At 36.2% G+C, this 17,389-nt stretch overlaps 1 protein-coding gene across 1 annotated transcript in view; it reads right to left on the bottom strand.

Annotated features, from left to right (window-relative positions):
* Window positions 1–17,389, bottom strand: part of LOC127412847 (alpha-1,3-mannosyl-glycoprotein 4-beta-N-acetylglucosaminyltransferase B) — a 153,344-nt gene that overhangs the window by 58,986 nt on the left and 76,969 nt on the right. Inside the window, exons 2-3 of the mRNA XM_051649518.1 lie at window positions 8,370–8,549; window positions 3,348–3,491 (exon numbers count right to left, since the gene is read on the bottom strand). Of these exons, the coding sequence (XP_051505478.1) occupies window positions 3,348–3,491; window positions 8,370–8,549 (324 nt within the window). The remainder of the gene's footprint in view (window positions 1–3,347; window positions 3,492–8,369; window positions 8,550–17,389) is intronic.

Raw genomic sequence — 17,389 nt, 5'->3', positions numbered from 1 at the left:
AAAGACTCCAGTCATATTAGTAACCTTATAAAAACTGTTTTATTCTACATGGAGAGGTTCCCTTCTAGGGGCTGCCATGTAAGAATCACATAACCAGCCAAATACTACTCGCTTAATCTCAGTAACCTCCCTATTTGGACACTTTCTCTCTTGGATCAAATTAATCATGGCTGACTGTGAACAGTGAATGTCTACAATAGCATCTGTAACTGAAACCTAGTGATTTTCATTTATGCTACGTCCACGCCGCTAGGTGGCACTCTATGTCCAAGATGACACACAAAAAAACAAAAGTTACTGAGTGTGCCTTTAATTCCAAAATATACAGGTATATACAAATATGCAAGTAGTATGTGAGTGAAGGGAGCCCGACTCGACTGCATAGCACGCTTTGACCAACGCAATTCTCTGATTGGTGGATCGTTTCTCTGCAGGATCATGGCTAGTGTACAGTACTTTTTCAACAACAAAAATGAAAAATGCAATAATGCATACCGGTGGCTTCAAAAGAGGCACATACCATCGATTAACAACCCCGGAGCTCATGGTTGGTCTGTTCTGAAAGGTATAGTTAATAATCAATTCCCCTATAGAAAAAATGTAAAGGATTTTTACTTCTGGAGCCAGACTGTTGCACTCTATAGTGACAGATAGTAACAGAATTTTTACTTTTGGGTGAACTTTTCCTTTAAAATTTAATGTACTGTACATATTGCACACACACACACACACACACACACACACAAGTGTGTAGTGAAGCACTCCACTCTGACTGTTCATTTGCATTTCTAAGAGCTAAATCTTCATTTAGATAAGTTGGAGACAGCTCCCCTGCTGAGCCATTGGGACAGCAGAGTGTCTCCTACCCGTCGAGGCCTGTGTTGGATAGCACCCCAGAGAACTGTCCACTTATAGCACAGACACAACTCGGATGAGAGCCAGGACAGGAGATGGAGAGGAATATGAGAGAGACTAGTAAGAGAGAAAATATGCTTTAAGAGTGATGATATAATAAGAGTTTGGTGGATTAGGGGTGACAAAGACCCAGACTGTAAAATTCACTTTTATGTACATACCTGTTGTTGCATTGTACTTGCACTTAATGTACATACATTTAATTGCATCTGCAGTTTAACTGTTAAACTTACCCCTAAACACTAACCCTAACCCTTAATCCTAAACATACCCGTACCTAAACCTCAGTAGCAGCAAATGTGAATCTTGTGAGAATTTTACAGAACAACATGTCTTTACGCAATAAATAAGTTTTATTGTATGTATTTTTATGTTAGTATATATTGTTAAAGACACCTAATTTAAATTTAGCACTCTGGAGTTGATTTTCAATGGCATTTTTATACTTTTTTGAGAACATTATAAATGCTAACCACATAAAAGCTAGGGGTGGGCATTTTTAAGTAATTTTGTAGTAGAGTACTCTAACCCACAAAAAAATGAGTAATCGATTACTCGGAAATTAAAATGGCAGTTAAAATATCAAGTAGAACATGTACGTGAAATGTATATTTTGTTTTATTCACAAACATTACCGGTTTCAGAATAAGCTAACTTCAACAAACTATGCTTTTCTTTTGGGGGGAAAAAATGAAATGAACAATATGCATTTATAATAAATAAAAAAAAAAAGATTTAAAAATAACAAAAAACATTTGCACTCACCCTGAGCTTACATTGAAACTACATAAAGGCTATTACATTTTTATCATTTCACTTGTTATTATTCAGAAAAACAAGTGGTGAAAGTTGGCTTTTGATAAAATGTGCTCTGTACTTGTTCAGATATTTAACACACATACTCTGATAAGCTTCTGAGTTTCTCGTACCGCTTTGCATTTCCTTTCCACTATAAAAACAAACCCTTGTCCATTGGTTTGCATGACTCCAACAAGAACCGAATACCAATATATTACAATTCAATAAGAATCTAAATATTACAAGTATTGGCACACTTGGCTTTGCTTGAAAGCACACAGAGATGCCATCGTGTCTCCTCCTCTTATCCGACACCTCAACGACACACATCAACAGCGCCCAGTCGACTTGATTGTAACTGTGATATTTGGTGAGAGATTCAGGAGGAAAGTACAGAATAGCCAGGCAAATCTGCTAAATAAAATCTATTTGTGATATTACAGTAGCGTTCTTAATTGTAGAATAGCTGGTGCAGAGCGAGTACTCGATTAGTCGATTACTCATGCACATCACTAATAAAAAAAATATATTTTTGTCAAAGACTTCCATTTAATCATTTCATAATGATTAAATATCAGTTTTAATAATAAATAGCTGATAACTGTAAAATCAAACCAACAAAAAATACAAAATTATTTGTTGTCGTATAGTAACAGCTATAATGCAAAATATACATCTATTCAGCTTTTCATCTAGCTACTGTGTATTTCACTGCGCAGCACCCATGTGAGTGACAATATCTTCTAGCGGAAGGTTGGTACTTAATGAATTTCTTCATAAAATGAAAATGTGTTATACTGTAACAGTTTATAAAACACATTGCATAGCCTATCGTACCTTATTTCTTAATTAACTGGTTGGACCGTATGACAGATTAAAGAGCTCTCTACTGTCACCGTGGATTTAGATGTAATCACGGTTTCAGGTTTTTAAGTTGATTAGCCTAAGTATTTTATCGCTTTCAGAGCTGATTTTAGCTTTCTGATCAAAAATCCCTTCATGTCAGCTTCACTTTCAATAACACTCTCTTCAGAGACTGCAAATACAGAGATTAAAACAGTATTACATGAACTAATCTGACAGCTACAGTGCATGTCACAAGATGCACAAAACCTATATTTTACACGATATCCATATAACTAAAAAGGCCTAGAGTAGAATATAGGCAAGGCGACGTTTATTTATATAGCAAATTTCACCTACAATGGTAATTCAAAGTGCTTTACATAGACATGGTAAAGAGAAGGGGGGAATAAAACAAATAAAGGCCACATCAACCCTAATCAGCTCTGTTTTCAGTTTCCTAACGGCATTGTTTTTCAAAGAATGTGGTAATGGAAAGCGTGTTCGAAACGTTCCGTTTTTGTGGAGAACAACACCATTTCAGTGTGGATGAGTGGCATAAATGGCAAAATCAATGCATTTTCAAACGAAACCGTATTAGTGTGGACGTGGTCAATTTAAAATAATTAAAAAATATAAAAAGGAAAAAGGAAAGAACAAGAAATAAAAAAAGAAAGGTTTAATTTAGAAAAACAAAATAGTGAGGAACTCATTATAGGGGGCCCACATTTTAAATTTTGGGGCATTTTGAACCAAAGCCCCCATTCATTTTTGCACACATACACACTAACCTCCAGTGCGGCCCTGGCCGATGTGCACGGCCGGCTGCAGGCTGGTCTCCTTGGCGAGCAGGTGTGGCAGATGGTGGAAGATGCTTGGCAGCTGAAGAACATTCTTACTGCTGGTCACGTTCCACAACTTCAGCTTGGTCTCATCTGAAAGAGACAGAAGATTTCCCGTCATATTCACACGTAAATGTCTGATCAACATCATTTAATAACATATCTAACATGCATCTTAACCAATCATCGTCTTAACTGTATCCCAAATCAGACATGACTGGTTGATAAGGATGCTGTTCAAGATCCCTAATGCTTTATCCTTGTAGGTCAGAGCCAAAGAGACAGTCAATCTAGAAACAAAACAGCAAAAATGTCAATGGATCCAACTGTCTTGCCCATCTACAAATAAACATATTTTGCCTCTAAAGGTCTTGTTAAACATTACACACATTTTAGATTTTTTTTTCAAAGCTGACGTAATTTTTTCCAATGTTTCAATGCCTCCTCCTATCCCATCTTAATATGTAGAGGTAAATATAAGTAAGCCATTAGTAGGTTGATTTCTCCAAAAAGTGTTAACACTGCGGCTCTGTAGCGCTTTCCAAATGTGCTCGGTTTGTTTTGAGTCACTCGTCCAGTTTGACACAGCAACATCAGCTCAATCAATGGAGAGCGTTTGAGGCCAGACTGTCTGTTTGTTTTTTGTTTTTTTCGACCAATGACAGACAGAGAGTGTATTCAGAAATCTGTTTGAAAACAATGTTTATTTTTGCGATTCCTTTTGGTGACATTACACTTCAGGTTTAAGACAAAAATACATTCAAATTCTTACCTGGCCGTTTCATTAAGTATTTAATGTATTTTATTTTTATTTGCTTTTATCATTTAATTTTTGTTTATTAATACAATTCTGTTTTCTTATTTTTTCTATTATTTTATTTCTTATTAAAAATATTTACATTAATATTAAAGTTTGTCCTCTATGGTAGTACACATTATGATCCCTAACCATTGGGTAAAAATGTATTGTTTTTTCTACTTGAAATGCAACACTTAATCCTAATCAATACAAATTTTCGAAATATTTGTAATTTTTAGGAATTTTATTGTCTAGAGGCAACATTGTTACCATAAGGGAAAAGTTTAAACATGTATATCTATCTTTTACAAAAGACTAAGTGTAAATAGCAACAAAAAGCATCTTCTTTACAGTGAGTGCAAATAGAATTAAATGCTATTTGCACTCCAAATTAAATACTAACACACAGTACTAACCTACAGTAGGGGCATCGCTGCAGTGTGTTTATTGTGTTTATTTAGAGTCCAACTGACACCCTACACCAACCCATACCCCTAACCATCCTTTAGAAAAATTAACCATGGTTTTACTGCTGTAACCATAGTATCACCATGGTATTTTGTAGTGAAATCATAGTAACCATAAAATTAAACATGGTTCCTATATCAATACCATTACTAGGGGCCTGGGTAGCTCAGTGGTAAAGATGCTGGCTACCACCCCTGAAGTTCGCTAGTTCGAATCCCAGGGTGTGCTGAGTGACTCCAGCCAGGTCTCCTAAGCAACCAAATTGGCCTGGTTGCTAGGGAGGGTAGAGTCACATGGGGTAACCTCCTCGTGATCGCTATAATGTGGTTTGTTCTCGGTGGGGCGCATGGTGAATTGAGCGTGGTTGCGCTCAACAAGCCACGTGATAAGATGCGCGGGTTGATGATCTTAGACGCGGAGGTAACTGGGATTCGTCCACCCGGACTGAGGCGAATCACTACGCGACCAGGATGTAAAAGCACATTGGGAATTGGGCATTCCAAAAAGGGGAAAAAAAATTAAATAATAATAAATAAAAAATTAAAAAATTAAGTATTACTGTAGTAACACCATTGCTAATTGCATTAAAACTACAGCCAAAAAGCATGGTTACTACAATATTACTATAGTAAAATCATGGTTAATTTTACCTGCATCAAACCTTTCAACTCCCCATAAAAAAAAGTTTATTATAAGAAGTATTAAAGGAAATATTAAGAGTGGAGACATGATGTAGAAAAAGTGGGACAAAGGGGGGGGAAATCGAACCCGGGATGTCCACTTGATAAAAACTCGTCCACACCATCTTTACACACTGCACAGTTGCAGCAACACTTGGGGGTGCAGTTTGACTATAATTTCTGTGTATTGGAGTGCAAATAGCTGTGTGGCAGGTGCTATTTACATGTAGTGCAAATAGTCACTCCATTTATAAAAAGTTATTAAAAATACATCTTTGCTTCACAATAAATGTGAATTTATTTTAAAAAAATTAGAGGAACATTGGTTAAAAGCATGGGTGGCACTAGGGCTGGGCTACCGGGGCTTAAGCCACAAATGTTTTCCATAAAGCTTCGAATTTTTTTTATCATTCTGTAGTGGTGATTTCAGAAGTACCAGTGCTTCAGTATTAATATGATACTAAAACATATTATATTTTAATATTTTAACAATATATTTTAATATTAAGTAATATATAAATTAATGACACCTGTCTTTCTACAGTATTGATAAAACCAATACAGACTCAGTTCAATACACATGACCTGTCTTGCTGGCGGTTGCTTTTAAGCACTCATGTATGTGCACGCATTCATGAATTGTGCAAGAAGACGTATCTGTGTGTCTGGTCAACATTCCTGTCTTAGTGAGATATTGGAAAATGTGTTGATGTAGTTCATCCAGATGCAGTAAGTACCAAATATTTAGATAAATAACCCTGAAAAAAAAAAGAGTAATTATGCAGATGTGCACAAAGAAATTGCAAACTTATGAGAAACTGCAAGTTATGAGCTACCACATTTGCATTTCTTGTAAAACTCTTTTATTAGGACACGATGTCATGAGCCACTTAAACATTAGCAACTATTTTTTCCGCTTAAGCACTTTTTTAGCCTATTTACAGCCTGCTATTTTCTAAACTAACTTAAAGCACCTGTCTAACTAGGGAAAGCCAAAAGGAACAATGTAGTGTTTTTTTTAAATCACGTTTTAAAGTAAATAGTGTTAAAAGCATGCAATTTCTGATCTTCAAAAGTTAGTGGGACCATTTAGTTTTAGTTTCTGTAATATTTATCCCTTAAATGCATGGGTATTTTGCCAAACATTACTACATATTTGGGTCTTTAGAGACCCGGCACGTATATCAATCACAAATGCCCAGATAGTGTCAAATTTTCAAAATGTTTTCAAGACAATTAGAAAATAATACAATAGAATATATTCTGACATATTTTGATGTTTTATTTTTCATATATCAAAGAGATGATGCAACAAATATAGACGCACAGAACACATAATATACACATGAGCTACACAAGTATTTTCTCAGGCACTTATTGAATCTAAACAGATGCACAACTTGCATAATTTCAGTAGTACACGCAAATGACAACAGTCATATCATACTGTTCATGTGTTAAACTTGCTATAGTTTACTTCCATGTTGTTTCTTCAACAAATAGCAAAGTCAAATGTAAATCAAATCAATCACTGACACATCAGCACCACCTTGAGTAAGAAACTGCATGTATAATATGTATGTGTGGAATGCATATGGAATACTGATAATTCACCAGTCACACAGAAAAATAACATGATATAGGAGTCATATGTATGAATATAGTACTCATTTGTCTTGTAATAAACAACGAAATATACTGTATATCCTGTAATAGTAAACTTATATAGGTATGAAATAATCATACAAATATTACTTCTGGAAGCGAAAAAAAAAAAAAGACACTTTTTCATATCTCAGGTCTTTAAAGGAATGTTCCGGGTTCAATACAAGTTAAGCTCTATCGACAGCATTTGTGGCATAATGTTGAGTACCACAAAAATTTATTTCGACTCGTCCCTCCTTTTCTTTGAAAAAAAAAAAGCAAAAATCGAAGTTCCAGTGAGGCACTTACAATGGAAGTGAATGGGGGCCAATTTTTTTTTATATTAAAATACTCACTTTTTCAAAAGTATAGCCACAAGACATAAACAACATGATTGTAAACATGATTTTAGTGTGATAAAATCACTTACAAACCTTTTCTAAGTTAAAGCCAATTGTACAACTTTGTTACCATGACGATGTAATGTCAACAAACTCTAAAACCCTAAAATGACTGTAAAAATGACCATTTAAACAACTTTACATCTCAAATAATACACAAGTTTTAACAGAAGAATTAATGAAAGTGCTTTTATAAAATTATAAGCTTCACATTTCTGCCTTGAAACCCTCCAAAAATTGGCCCCCATTCATTTCCATTGTAAGTGCCTCACTGTAACCTTGATTTTTGCTTTTTTTAAAGAAAAGGTTGAATGAGTCAAACTAAATTTTTGTGGTAATCAACATTATGCCACAAATGCTGCTGTCGAGTGAGATTAACTTGTATTGAACCCAGAACATTCCTTTAATGACCTTATACACTTTTGGTAATTAACCATTAATTAACCATTAATTAACCTTTTTTTGGTTGCAATTTTGCCATTTTCTTTTTGTTACACTATTCAGAAGAGAAGGGTTGATGAATACTAAAGATTTGTGGGCATAACCCCCAAAAATGTATGAGGTACAGGGGGTGGAATGAGGTCCCGAGGTATGCATTAAAGGGTTAAAGATTTAATATATAAATGACAGCTCACTGATGTAACATTAAAACTTTTATTATAAAGTGTATTATATTCCAATATTTCATCTAAGGATGGCCCTATATGTATCCACTGAGGTCTGGGCTAAGCCCTGAATATCCACTGATCCTAGAACAGTCCCTGGTTAAAAGTTCACCTTTTAGAAAGGGAATGGTTGGTTAATAAGAATGTTGTTGAAGACTTAAACCCCAGCCCTAAACATAACACTACTTCTAAACTCTGATTAGTATAGTAATGTTGTTTCAGGTCCAACAACAAATTTGATCCAAGAACATGTCCTACTTTTACGTTAAGTGTCTTGCGTTGTTTAGTCTAGATGTTCTATGTGCGTGGCTCACCCGACAGACTGCTCCAGGTGCGGTTGATGTCCCGTAAGGCCTGTTTCTCAGCGATGGCACGCTTGATCTCATCAAGCACCAGGTTGAGCTCTTTGGAGCGTTTGAGGTTCTCTTGCTCAGCGGAGTGCAGACGATCTCTCAGGGCCAGAAATTCTCGCTGGTAAATGTCTACCACATTACCTACAAAGAGAAAGAAAGTGAGAAACAAACTAATTTGTGATTTCTGGAGTTTAATTTCGCATCTCATATTTGGAAAGAGATATTGCTGCTTTTTTAAATTTATTTTTATTACTTACACTTTTTTTTAACAACTTCTTGATTTATAATTTAATATAATAGCATTCAATTATCCAGACAAAAGAACCTTGATGTTATGCATCAATAAATAAAAGTAATTAATCAAACAAAGATTATGAAAATGCTTTTCAAAGGGCTTGTTTTTCAGTTTTAAAAAGGATAACAAGTGGAATAAATGGGGAATATTTTCAGTCTTTCTCTCCCTCTCTTTCTCTGTGCCCTTTAAAGGGCTGAAACTGCACTCATTTACATTTAAAGACGAGGACAGAATAGAACTGGTGTCGTATAACCAGCCATTCCTCATTCATCACATTTAAACAAGTGTTTTAGTGCAGCAGCCCATTTTCTCCATGTCTCAGGTCATAACCTTTCTTAACAGGCCGATCAATGTTCCTGACCCCAAAGGTCAAAACATAGTAATCATTAGGAAACCAACCCTGTTGTGTCTATTTGTGTTTTTTGCCTACAAGTACAGTGCAAAATCTTTAATGTCTACAAAGTATTTCCATATTTAAAAAGTATGTCCCATTTTACCCATTAGAAAATAAGTACTTACTTTTGACAAATATTTTTTAAATGATGTACACTCGTATTTGACTCCAAACAGATCAGTGGCACAGAAAAACTTTTTAATTCTACATAAGGGTGACCCACCTTCATGGTGGCTGCCATGTCCAGATCACATGGCCAGACAAATACTACTCACTTTATCTTGGTAACTACTCTATTATCAGATACTTTAGGTTGTGGATTAAATTAATCAGGGGTGATAATTATGGTTGACGATTTCATGGAATATTTTACCCCCCAAAATTATAACTGTGGTATCATTTACTAACCCTCATGTTGTTCCAAACCCATATGACTTTCTTTCTTCTGTTTAACCCAAAAAATGTATCTCCTTTTGTGTTCCACCAAAGAAAGTAAGTGATGACAGACTTTTCCTTTTGGGGTGAACTATCCCTTTAAATGTAGACACTACTGTTGGTGTATAAGAGGTCTCATTCTCTCAGCTGTGATAATTTCTCTCTATTTCTTTCTTCTCTGGTCTCAACACTCTCTAGTAAAGAGCAAATGAATGGTGAGGATTTATGCTTTGCGGGATAATCCTGAGCAGGCAAGCTTTTCCGGGAGAGATGCACACTCTCACACACACACCGTAATGCCATCAGAGTCCAAAGCCCTTGTGTAATCTGAAATTACACCGCTCCTCACAAGAGCAATCCAATCCACACTTCAGATAGGGCTGGAGAGGTACACATAATACCATGTAGAGGCAGATAATCTAATGATGTACTGACGACATCTTCACAGTGATCCCTACACTCACTTAATGTTGAGTGCTGATGGAAGTGGAACACACTCACATAAAGGATGGAGTGCGTGAGTGATATACATTATATATAATAATATTATTATTATTATGTTGGCTTGAAAAAGCCAACATACTGTTCTACACTTTGGTCTTATTAGGGTTTTCCAAAACCCATAAACAAAGACCAAATTTGTTAAAGGAATATGCCAGGTTCAATACAAATTAAGCTCAATCAACAGTATTTCTGGCATAATGTTGATTACCACAAAAATAATTTAGACTCGTCCGTCCTTTTCTTTAAAAAGAGCAACAATAGAGGTTACAGTGAGGCACTTGCAATGGAAGTGAATGGGGCCAATTTTTGGAGGGTTTAAAGGCAGATATTTGATGCTTATTATGTTATGAAAGCACTGACATTAATTTTTCTGTTAAAACTCAAATATTATTTGATATAAGTTGTTTAAATCATAATTTTTATAGTCATTTTAGGGGTTTAGAGTTTGCTGATATTATACTGTCATGGCAACGAAGATAGTAAAATTGTCTATAACTTTACACAGAAATAGTTAATTAGCAATTATTATCACACTAAAATCATGTTAACATGCATATTTTTTACGTCTTATGGCTATACTTTTGAAATAGTGAGTATTTTAACGTTTACCAATTGGCCCCATTCACTTTCATTGTAAGTGCCTCACTGTAAACCAGATTTGAGCTTTTTTTAAAGAAAAGGAGGAAAAAGTCCAAATTAATTTTTTGTGGTGATCAATATTATGCCACAGATGCTGTCAACTGAGCTTAACTTGTATTGAACCCGGAATATTCCTTCAAATGTACACCCCTCCTACAGCTTTCAAGCTACATCCACCAAAGTTGGTACAGTCCTTCAGACTGTTCTGACTTTTAGTGCCTTATCTTTCCTAACCGATCAGACTTACTGTTTTCGCACAATGCCCGATCAAATGTCCGAAAAATCGCATAGACTTCCTTTGAATGAATGCTATAATTGGCCAAGACTATAGAGCGCAACAGTGCCTGCCCACTTTTTCAGCTGCCATGGTTCAGGAAGTATTTCTCCCTTTTTTTTTCAGTAACATTTTACAATAAGGTTCCATTTGTTAACATTAGTTAGCAACAGGGCTGCAGTAAGACATTCTTGGGCCCGGTACAATGAGTATTCAGTGGGCCCCCCTCTAGTCGTCCGACGGACAGTTATTCCATCAACGTGCCCTACCCCGATGGCTTTCAAGGTTGCACACTGTCTCCGCATTTATATCCGCTTCTCCTGTTGAAAGCGTTTAGATGTGCTCTACAATATGGAACAGCCTTTCTGTGCCCCCCCCCCCCCATTACATATGATAATACATTTTTAAAATCAAAAGTTGTATATGTTAATATCAGTGAATGCACTATGAACTAACATTAACAATGAACAATTGTATTTTTATTTATATTAAAGGAATAGTTCACCCAAAAATTAAAATGCTGTCATCATTTACTCACCCTAATGCCATTCCTGATGTGTATGACTTTCTTTCTTCTGCAGAACTCAATTGAAGATTTTTAGAAGAATATTTCAGCTCTGTAGGTCCATACAATGATAGTTTTGGGTGAGAAACAGATCAATATTTAAGTAAATTTTTGCTAGAAATTCTTCTCCCTGCCCAGTTGGGGGCATATGCATGAAGAATGTGAAAATGGACATTGACTGAACAGAGAGGAGAATGTTTAGTAAAAATGGACTTAAATATTGATCTGTTTCTCAACCACACCTATCATATCGCTTCAGAAGACATGGATTAAACCACTGGAGTCATGTGGATTACTTCATTGCTGCCTTTATGTGATTTTTGGGGCTTCACAATGTTGGCACCCATTCACTTGCATTGTATGGACATACAGAGCTGAGATATTCTTCTAAAAATCTTTATTTGTGTTCTGCTGAAGAAAGAAAGTCATACACATCCGGGATGGCATAAGGGTGAGTAAATAATGAGAGAATTCTCATTTTTGGGTGATCTATACCTTTAAAAAAGATGAATAAATGCTATAAACCAGGGGTATTCAATTAAAGTTCCAAGAGGTCCGGTCTCTACATACTGTAGCTATGAAATGACATAAGGAATGCTTAATAAATTTTATGAAATATTTATTATACATTTACAAGTTGGTAGCAATAGTAATTTGTAAAAGAAAAAATCATAAAGTCAAAACAGTCTCTTCAAAATTAGGCAAGGATTATGACACTGGGGCCCCAGAGACAAAGCCAAAGTAGTGGGGTTTGGGGAATATTCTAACAAAAGATTCAAATATTTCAATAAGTTCATCAACCGAGTGCACTTTGATATAAATATTAAAAGATAAAATCAACTGTTTGTTTTGAAGCAGTATTTGTGTTTGAATATTTTTAGATACCTAAGGGGTGTAGCAGGCCTTGTGAATAAAGAAAGATACATTATGGGGGTTCAGGGGTTCAGGATGCGGGTTTCGTCACGAGACTAATTTGCATAAACGCACGCAATTGGATAGGACACGGCCCCGGGCTGGTGTTTCTTCACCACTGCTACAGACAGAGAGAGGCTGCGCTGCACTTGGTAAACGGCACCCAGTCAATCATGTTTGAAAGCTGTCTGAAATAAAATTTATAGACTTTGATATCATTAAGTTTGGTGCTGTTCGGTACATATTGACCCTTTGCTGGGTCCGGACACGGTCCACGGTCCACCATTTGAGGATGACTGCTATAAAACAATATACTGTTGTATGTTCATGATACCTAATACATTAACTAATGTTAATGAATGGAACCTTATTGTAAAGTGTTACTATTTCATACAGTTTTAAGTTTTAAGCCAAGAACCAAACCAGCTCCTAGGTGAATCACAACATTACTCATTTTCATTTGAAGCAAAAAAGTATTTGAAAATCTTAATGAGGGAATGAACTACAATCCCATGAAGCATTGCGGCATCATGTAATCCAATTAAAAACAAGAGATAAAATAAAAAAACTATTAAAAGTTGTTGATTATACAGTTGTGCTCAAAAGTTTTCGTACCCTTGGAGAATTGGTAATATATGTACCATTTTTAAAGAAAACATATGTGAGCAGGCAAAACACATTTCTTTTATTTCTTATGGGATTCATATTCAACTGTAGGTTATAACAGAATGGCACAATCATAAAACAAAACATGGCAACAAAGAAAAAAATGAAATGACCCCTGTTCAAAAGTCTTCATACCCTTAGTTGTTAATACTATGTATTGCCCCCTTTAGCATCAATGACAGCGTGCAGTCTTTTGTAATAGTTGTCTATGAGGCCCCAAATTCTCGCAGGTGGTATAACTGCCCATTTGTCTTGGCAAAATGCCTCCAGGTCATGCAAAGTCTTTGGTCGTCTTGCATGAACCGAACGTTTGAGATCTCCCCAGAGTGGCTCGATGATATTAAGGTCAGGAGACTGTGATGGCCACTCCAGAACCTTCAACTTTTTCTGCTGTAACCACTGGAGGGTCAACTTGGCCTCGTGCTTGAGGTCATTGTCGTGCTGGAAAGTCCAAGAGCGTCCCATGCGCAGCTTTCGTGCAGAAGAATGCAAATTGTCTGGCAGTATTTCCTGATAACATGCTGCATTCATCTTGCCATCAATTTTCACAAGATTCCCCGTGCCTTTAGAGCTCACACACCCCCAAAACATTAGTGAGCCACCACCATGCTTCACAGTGGGGATGGTATTCTTTTCACTATAGGCCTTGTTGACTCCTCTCCAAACATAGCGCTTATGGTTGAGACCAGAAAGCTCTATTTTGGTCTCGTCACTCCAAATTACAGTGTGCCAGAAGCTGTGAGGCGTGTCAAGGTGTTGTCGGGCATATTGTAACCGGGCTTTTTTGTGGCATTGGCTTCTTTCTGGCAACTTGACCATGTAGCTCATTTTTGTTCAAGTATTGTCGTATTGTGCTCCTTGAAACAACCACACCGTCTTTTTCCAGAGCAGCCTGTATTTCTCCTGAGGTTACCTGTGGGTTTTTCTTTGTATCCCGAACAATTCTTCTGGCAGTTGTGGCTGAAATCTTTATTGGTCTACCTGACCTTGGCTTGGTTTCAAGAGATCCCAAAATTTCCACTTCTTAATAAGTGATTGAACAGTACTGACTGGCATTTTCAAGGCTTTGGATATCTTTTTATATCCTTTTCCATCTTTATAAAGTTCCATTACCTTGTTACGCAGGTCTTTTGACAGTTCTTTTCTGCTCCCCATGGCTCAGTATCTAGCCTGCTCAGTGCATCCACGTGAGAGCTAACAAACTCATTGACTAGTTATACACAAACACTAATTGTAATTTAAAAAGCCACAGGTGTGGGAAATTAAACTTTAATTGCCATTTAAACCTGTGTGTGTCACCTTGTGTGTCTGTAACAAGGCCAAACATTCAAGGGTATGTAAACTTTTGATCAGGGCCATTTGGGTGATTTCTGTTATCATTATGATTTAAAAAGGAGCCAAACAACTATGTGATAATAAATGGCTTCAGATGATCACTATCCTTAAATAAAAGAGTTTTTTTGCATGATCAGTCATATTTTCAAAATCAATGCCAAAATTTCACAATTTCTGCCAGGGTATACAAACTTTTGAGCACAACTGTACGTATAATATCAATATATATTAAAAATAACCTGCTAAATATTAGGATATAAAAAAATATCGAAGTAGTTTGAGAGTGTAGGGAGACCGACTCGATTGCATCATTAGCTATGTTTCCATCCAAGCTGCAAATTTAATGTATGCGAAAAACCATAATATTACCAAAACAATGTGCGAATAAATCTGCGTTTCCATCCCATGTGTTCAAAAGAACAAACTCGTTACTTTCGGAGAAGTTTTTTTTTTTTTTTTTGCAATATTCCAAAATGCGCATAACAATACATGGATGGACACCCAGCTATTGACAGTTAGTCAGTGAGTCAGGTGATCGCCGCAGAACCCTTTTGCGCGGTATGTTTGCCGCGATTCTCTGATTGGTGAATGTTTCTCTGCAGGATCATGGGTAGTATAGTTCTTCACCGGGAATTCCACTATTAAACAAAATTTTGTTTAAAAGTTGAAATAACATGGACCGATGGCTTTAACAGGCTTTTTAGATGGCTTTTTTTTTTTTTTTTTTACAGGCTAACATTGATTAACAATCTCAGAGCTCACATTAGATCTGCTTTAAAAGTTATCATTAAATATCATTTTGCGGAGAAAATTAGCAGCATTTTTTCTTTCAGAACCAGACTGTTGCACTCTGAAAGCTGCAAAGTGAACCAGACTTTATGCAGATAGTCAAAAATGTGGTGAGACTATCAGGCTGAGCCTCTAAAATTCTCTCTCTTTGTCTCTGTCAATACAATCCTCTTGCAAGAAATATGAAAATAGAGGATGAAAATGTATTCTCTCTAGGCATGCACACACACTGACAAGAAAATGTTGGCTGTTATTTATTAAAGCCCACAAAGTGTCTTAATGAATTACTTCACACATTTCAACTCTCTTTCCCCTGCTCATCTTTAGCGGGTTAAAAAACTCTGACATTCATTATTACAAAATAGAATTCCCTTAGAAATGATGCCAGAATGCTCATAAAGCTGACGTACAGAAAAGACAAAAACTGTGATAATTTCACTGCACAGAAATGCCATCTAATTAAAATGGCATTCATTAGGCTGTCTCAGAGATTAATCTCCCATGTGCTTAATTATCTCATTTAGATGATTATAATTATCTTAATATCTTGAGCTCATTTAATTGTGTTGGCGTGAACATTTCTAAAATTATTTGTACCAAATTTAAAAGAAAAAACCTCCAACCACGCTACAGTGAAAACTAGATTTCTTTATTTGTCAAAAAAAAAATATGTGCAAGTGTGTGTGTGTACCCATGTCTAAATGTAGTCCACACAATGTCATGTTGAGATACATCTCTGCAGTTGTCACAAATCCCCCCAACTCTCTAAATTTCCATCTTATTCTGTATATTTTAAGTTTTTATATTTGACCTATTTCGCTTTGCTTTCATTCTGAAAAGTAGTTTGGATCACTGCCTGGCTTTATGAAATGGACAAAATCCATACAAAGTCTGAAAAGGGATGATTCCATCAGTGCAAGTGGCCTAATGAGGTATTAAATCAAATCCTCTTGTACTGGCATTAGTTGTACCAATGATCTATCTTTATACAGTAAAAATGGAAATTCTGAATCTTCAATTGGATGACCAGCATCTTTAACAGAGCCGTAAAGAGAATAAGGGAGTAAATGTTGAAAACAGAATGTCTTTGGCTTGCTGGATCATTGCTCGTCCTTTTCTGTGCTGTTCTGAGTGTCAGTGGAGAGGCCATTCACACAGTCCATTGAAAAGGCCAGACTGAACGGGTCACCTCAGATCCGGTTGAGAAAAAAAAAAAAGTGCTTTTCTCTGAAACGGACCGGGTGACATTTTCACTGGGCACAGGATTAATTTAGGGGCCTCAGACAGTACATTCACCACAAATAATACAACGACATTTCAGTTCAGGTTCACTCAGAAGAGAGGAAAGGGTTATGCACAAACTCTTGTAATCTTGTCAAAGCACTCGACAGGAGAAATACTGTAAGTAGAGTTCTTTTTATATAAACCTTCAATCTGACAAATCATTATACGCTCAGTTGTACAAAGCAGATTGGGGACTGTCATGAAAACATGTCCTGGTCACTTCACCCCAAAAGGAAGAGAGAAAAATAAGAAAATGAAGTCTGCTTTAGTACTATTATTATCATGACAATTAAGCACATTTCCCTTCAAATTCTCATTACTATAATGTATTCGGAAATTTCAATTATTTTTGTATTTAAACATGCACAGATAGACGTCTCTGACCACTTACAACTCTGAAGAGGAGAAGCCATTCTCTGTCTTTCAGCTGCTGTCTCCTGCCGTTTTGAGCACAAACGCATCATGGACACATTCTTTCACCCATCTGGGCTATTTTTAAATGTTGGTATATGAAAACATGCGCTGGATAGACATCTTTGACCATTTCGATGCATTTCCGGTAATGTGCATTTCAGTGCAAAATGGAACGGGACATCTGTTTACTGTCTGCGCAATGTGATGCGCTAGTAGCCAGCATCACCGATTATAATGGGTTCAATTGACCCTTTTCACAAACCAGTTATGATGCGTTTCTGCCTTCTTTAGCAACGTAAATGTTGCAAACCTTTTTATATTTCCAATTTTATATTTTGTGTAAATTTATAACATTGTACTTTGTATTATATTACCCTGGAATAAGTTTTTACCAAATCAGTTACCATAGCTGTGATGAGGTTTCTAACACAGCTACTGTGGGAGTGGCAGAAAATTTGTCCTTTTTCTCTCTTCT

Source organism: Myxocyprinus asiaticus, chromosome 22 (genome assembly GCF_019703515.2).
Source record: "Myxocyprinus asiaticus isolate MX2 ecotype Aquarium Trade chromosome 22, UBuf_Myxa_2, whole genome shotgun sequence".
Lineage (NCBI taxonomy): Eukaryota > Metazoa > Chordata > Actinopteri > Cypriniformes > Catostomidae > Myxocyprinus > Myxocyprinus asiaticus.
The sequence above is the reverse complement of the archived record's forward strand: the minus strand, read 5'-3'. Positions and strand labels throughout refer to the sequence as shown.